Source organism: Cannabis sativa, chromosome 3, assembly GCF_029168945.1.
Source record: "Cannabis sativa cultivar Pink pepper isolate KNU-18-1 chromosome 3, ASM2916894v1, whole genome shotgun sequence".
Classification (NCBI taxonomy): domain Eukaryota; kingdom Viridiplantae; phylum Streptophyta; class Magnoliopsida; order Rosales; family Cannabaceae; genus Cannabis; species Cannabis sativa.
The window spans coordinates 31,149,325-31,155,215 of NC_083603.1; the positions used below are offsets into that span (position 1 = coordinate 31,149,325).

General features: G+C 35.4%; 1 protein-coding gene across 1 annotated transcript; it reads right to left on the bottom strand.

Moving 5' to 3' along the window:
* Window positions 1-3,948: 3,948 nt before the first annotated feature.
* LOC115710876 (uncharacterized) lies at window positions 3,949-5,375 on the bottom strand. Its single transcript, XM_030639229.1, has 3 exons — window positions 5,064-5,375; window positions 4,768-4,962; window positions 3,949-4,656 (listed from the first exon to the last, which is right to left on the bottom strand). Exons 1-3 carry the CDS (start codon window positions 5,373-5,375, stop codon window positions 3,949-3,951), a joined length of 1,215 nt encoding a protein of 404 aa, XP_030495089.1.
* Window positions 5,376-5,891: the final 516 nt, after the last annotated feature.

The following is a 5,891-nucleotide window of genomic DNA, read 5'->3' on the forward strand; positions in this document are numbered from 1 at the left end:
GGCACACTTTGGATGGGTCCTATCATGTCGCTAGGTCATACACAGATGAAAGAAGATTGTAAATATACCTGTTACAAATTATTATCTTGACCAAGGGAGCCATCAAATCATTAGATCTGGCAAAAAGTAACCATGGCTATTTGCAATCAAGTAATAATAGGTTTTGAAAACTTACAAACAAGCTAAAACACATACTCATGCAACAAGGTTAGCTGGATAGTTGGATGTAGGATTTATTTAATTTCGAAAATATTTAATTAAATAATAAAAAAAATTTCGAAAAATTTAAAAAAAATTTGAAAAATTCGAAATTTTTTAAAAATTTTAATTTAAAATTAAACCTACAATTTTTGAAAAATTAGGTTTCAACCAACCTAAATATCATTTCAAAAATTTGCTAACTACTTTTAAATTTAAATGTTATTTTATAAATAAAAATTAAATAAAAAATTAGAAAAGATAAATAAATATCTTTTTCAGATTTTAAATTTAATTTAAATAAATAAAATAACAAAATTTAAAAATTAGCAAAATATCTTATATCTATTTAAAATTACATGATTATAAATATCTTATTTTAAATTTAAATATGGTCAAAATATCTAAAAAGATTTAATTAAAAAATCTTAAAAGATAAGATATTTTTAAAATATCTTAAAAGATATTATAAATATCTTTAAAAGATATTATAAATATCTTAAAAGATAAGATATTTTTAAATATCTTAAAAGATATTATAAATATCTTATAAAATCTGACCTTAAATTTAAAAAAATATAATCAAATTTAAAAATAAGATAGATTTTTAAGCAAAAAGATAAATACTAATTCTATTCAAATTCAAATTACACTAATATCTTGAATTAAATTAAAAAAAATTAGATTAATTCAAAATGATAATTAAAATTGAATTAGGAATAGTAATAGTATATATACAAAACCATACAAAAAATTGGAAGTTAATTCCATGAAAAAGCATGAAAAATTGAAGAAAAACAAAAAATTTCGAAACTGTACGGACAGTTCTGCGATCGCAGGAAAATATCAGCACGGCCCCGATTTTGTCAAATCTTCAAAAAATCATAACTAATTCAAATAAAATCCAAATTGAGTTCTGTAAAAGGCTAACTTGCTTAATTTTTTCCATACTATGCAATAAAAATAATTCCAGAAACGAAATCACAATTATTTTTCACGAAAATTTCACAAACATCAATCAATCATCAAATAACACTCAATACAACATGATACCATCCAATAAACATACAAACAATCGTTTTAAAGTCCAAATTTCTTGCAAGTAAATCAATTACCATGGCTCTGAGGCCAGTTGTTGGAAATTATTTTACCAGGATCTTAGATCTACTCACAAGTATGTTTATTAACATCCTAAATATGAACTTTCTAAAACGATGAAATAAACACATATAAAGTTAAAGAAACCTTACATTGGGTGCAACGGAATATAATGACTCCTTCCGTTCAGATATCTAGCCCTTGATTCCTTTCTGTAGCAGAGCATTATCAATATCTGAACCTGGATCTCTTTCTTTGAATCCCTGATGCTGAAACTCCTTTGTTGATGATCTTTCTTCACGATCTTCCTCACTATGATTGAGGTATTGCTTGATGTGTGTGGGCACTAATCTCATCACTAAGGATTTCGAAATTATCAAAGGAAGAAGAAAGAAGAAGTGGTAGCTAAAGATAGGGAGAGAGAAAGCTCAGTTTTCTGAAATCAGAAGAAGTGTTTTTCCTGAAGCCTTAACTATCTATTTATAGCATTCCACTAGGGTTAGATTTGAATTATATGGCATTAAAATAATGAAAAAATCAATTTAAAATAGCTACATAGGTGGCCGGCCATACACTTAGTGGATTGGGCCTTGGGCTTTGCAATTTTGCAATTTTAACACCTTTTGTATCTGATTTTCTCAAAAATGCCAATTTCCTAATTCAATCATTTAAATGCCAATTCTAACTATTTAATAACTATAAATAATTATTAAATAATATTGTCATTTATCATATTTATTAATTGAACCATACAAAGTATCATAATTAACAAATATGCCCCTATAAACTCTTTCTTTACAATTTCGCCCTTACTTAGTGAAAATTTCACAAATAGACATAGTCCAATTCGTGAATTATAATTGATTAATCAAAACCAATTACATGAGTCTTACAAGCAATATTATCTCAACTAGTGGGGGGACCATGGGTCTATATAACCGAGCTTCCAATAAGTAGATCAAGAATTTAGCACTAAAATTCACTAACTTATTAATTCTTCGTTGAATCCACGCATAGAACTTAGAATTGCACTCTCAGTTATATAGAATGCTCTATATGTTCCACCATATAGACACATCATTAGTTATCCATTGTTATAATCCTAATGTGATCAATGATCCTCTATATGAATGATCTACACTGTAAAGGGATTAAATTACCGTTACACCCTACAATGTATTTATTCCTTAAAACACTTGACCCCGTATAAATGATATTTCAGCTTATGTGAAATGAGTACTCCATCATTTATGTTCGTTTGGTCAAGCTCGAAGGAGATCATCCTTTGCTTACTATTCGCCAGATAGAAGCTATAGATTCCATGTTTATGATAGCGCTCCCACTCAATTGCACTACCGTGTTCCCAAAAAGTAAGTATCACCCTGACCAAAAGGTAGGCTTAACTAACAATTCAAGGAACACGAATAATCTTTCAAGATTGAGCCTAATCATAACAGGATTAAGAACATTCGATCTAGGATCAACTAGGCGATATTGACTTGAATAGATATTACGGTAAGTTTAATAAATCTAAGTCAAAGTTCAATATCGGTCCCTTCCGATGCATACTCCATGCATCCAACCTGAGCTTTACTTTAACCAATGTTTTGGAAAGAACATAGTATTTCTCCAAATACAAGTAAACTCTTGTTGTAGATTATCATATCAGTAAAACCCTATGTCTGATAAATCTAGGAAACTTTATTCACTTAGTCATGTTTACTTTCCAATGTGTTGACGGCACAATAAACAGGATCAAGTATGTGAAAAGGGTTTCAGATGAATTTATACATTATGTACATATAATCATGAAATAAATCATGTGAACCATGCAACATTAAATGTTATTTCTGATCTATATTAATAAGTAAATCTGATTATATTGAAATGAGTTTTATTTAGGGCATAAAACCCAACAATCACCAATAGTGAATTTTCTATTTTTGACTTTCGAGTTGAAGTGTTTGGCCACCTTCTTTTGATAAGCTGCCATTCGTATTTGAGACTCATTCCGGAGTTTATCAATTTGATCCAGCGCTTCTTGTAATAAAGCCTTGTTTGTTGCTGGATCGTAAGTTGTCCTCCTATGGGATGGGAATAATGTTTCCACCGGGACCATTTCTTCACAACCGTATGCCATTGAGAACGACGAGTTGCTGGTTGTGGTTCTTAGAGTGGTCCGGTAGGCCCATAACACTCTTGGCAATTCTTCAGGCCAATTGTTTTTTGCAGACCAATAGCTTTTTCTTTAGGGTGACCTTGAGGATTTTATTGACGGCTTCTGCTTGCTCATTTGTTTGTGGCCTTGCCACTGCGGAGAAGCTTTTGATGACTCCGTGTTGGTTGCAGAAGTTGGTAAATTCTTCGCAGTCAAACTGCTTCCCGTTGTCTGAGACTATCTTATGAGGCAACCCATATCGACACACTATGTTTTTTTATAACAAAGTCTAGTGCTTTTTTAGCAGTTATAGTCTTCATTGGCTTGGCCTCTGTCCACTTTGTGAAGTAGTCTACCATTACTATGGCATACTTTACCCCTCCCTTTCCTATTGGTAGCGACCCAATAAGATCTATCCCCCACACTACAAAGGACCAGGGGCTAGTCATCAGGGTAATCTTGCTGGGTGGGGCTCTTGGTATGTTCACGAATCTTTAGGACGAATCACATTTCAGGATATAGTCTATACAATCTTTTTTCATTGTTTGCCAGAAGTATCCTTGTCTCAATATTTTCTTTGAGAGACTCGGACCTCCAGTATGATCTCCGCATAACTCTTCATGGACCTCTAGCATAATTTGCTTAGTTTTAGGGTCTGATACACACCTTAAGTATGGCATGCTGAGTCCTCTTCGGTAGAGAATATTGTCCATCATCACATATCGGTGTGCTTGGTACTGTATCTTTTTGGACAACGCCCTTTCTTGAGGCAACTCGCCTTTGGTTATGGATTTGATGATGGGGTTTATCCAGTTTGTCTCTGGCTCAACTACAACCACAACATCTTTAACTTTGATGCTTGGTTCCACGAGGCGTTCAATGGGCACCACCCCCAGTTTCAAAACCTCGCTGTCTGATGCTAACTTAGCCAAACAGTCTGCATGGGCATTCTTTTCTCTCGGGATTCTTTCCACTTTATAATCTGTGAACTCATGGAGTAGCTCCCGAACAATTGCTACATACACAACTATTTTTTCTCCACGCGTTTGATACTCTCCCGAGACTTGGTTTACCACAAGTTGCGAATCGCTAAAGACTTCTACTCTTGTGGCTCCCACGCTTCTTGCTAATTTTAGCCCAGCAATCAGGGCTTCATATTCAGCTTTATTGTTGGAAGCCGGGAATTCAAAACGCAGAGCCGCCTGGAGTCAAAGCCCGTTCGGAGATATCATAGCTATCCCAGCTCCGGATCCGTTTTCGTTTGACGCTCCGTCCATGAACACTTTCCATGCTGGGGTTTGTGGTATTGGTACGTTTGCGCTAGCTTCTGCTTCGTTGCATTCGGTTATGAAGTCGGCTAGGGCTTGTCCTTTTATAGAAGTGCGTGGTATGTAGTGTATGTCCAACTGGCTTAACTCAATGGCCCACATGAGAAGTCTTCCGGACGCTTCCGGCTTCTGTAGAACTTGCCGAAGCGGATGGTTTGTTAATACCTTGATGGGGTGAGCCTGAAAGTAGGGTCTCAGCTTTCTTGATGGCATCAGGAGGCAGAAAACTAACTTTTCAATCAATGGTACCGTATCTCAGCCCCTATCATACGCTTGCTAACATAGTACACAAGATGTTGGACTTTTTCTTCTTCCCGGACTAAGGCTACGCTGACAGCATTCTCGGAGACTGCCAGGTACAGTAACAAGTCCTCTCTGTAAACCAGCTTTGATAAAATTGGAGGTTTGACCATATGTTCTTTTTGTTTTTTGAATGTCTCCTCGCATTCTTTGGTCCACTCAAATTTTTGACACTTCTTTAAAATGTTGAAGAAGGGAATGCACTTGTCTGTTGATCTGGAAATGAATCGGCTTAGGGCGAAAACTTTTCCGGTCAAGCTTTGAACATCTTTATGCTTCTTGGGGGAAGGCATGTTCAATAAAGCTTGAATTTTTTTTTTCAGGATTTGCCTCTATTCCCCTTTGGCTGACGATAAATCCCAAAAATTTCCCTAATTTTGCCCCGAAAGTGCACTTCTTCAGGTTAAGTTTTATTCCGTACCTTCAGACCACTTCGAAGCATTCTGTGAGATCGTCCGCATGGCTCACGCATGTTTTAGACTTGACTAGCATGTCGTCCACGTAAACTTCCATGTTTCATCCCAGGAGGCCTTTGAACATCCGGTTAACCATTCTTTGATACGTTGCACCAGCATTTTTTAGGCTGAAGGGCACGACCAAGTAGCAGTTTACCCCCTTATCGGTCTTGAAGCTAGTGCATTCTTGATCTGCAATGTGCATCTTAATCTGGTTATAGCCGCAAGGCATCCATGAAGGACAATAGCTTGAACCTGGAGGTGGCGTCTACCATCTGGTCAATCCGAGGTAAGGGGAAGCAGTCTTTTGGGCATGCCTTGTTGAGATCAGTGAAGTCTATGCACACCTGTCAT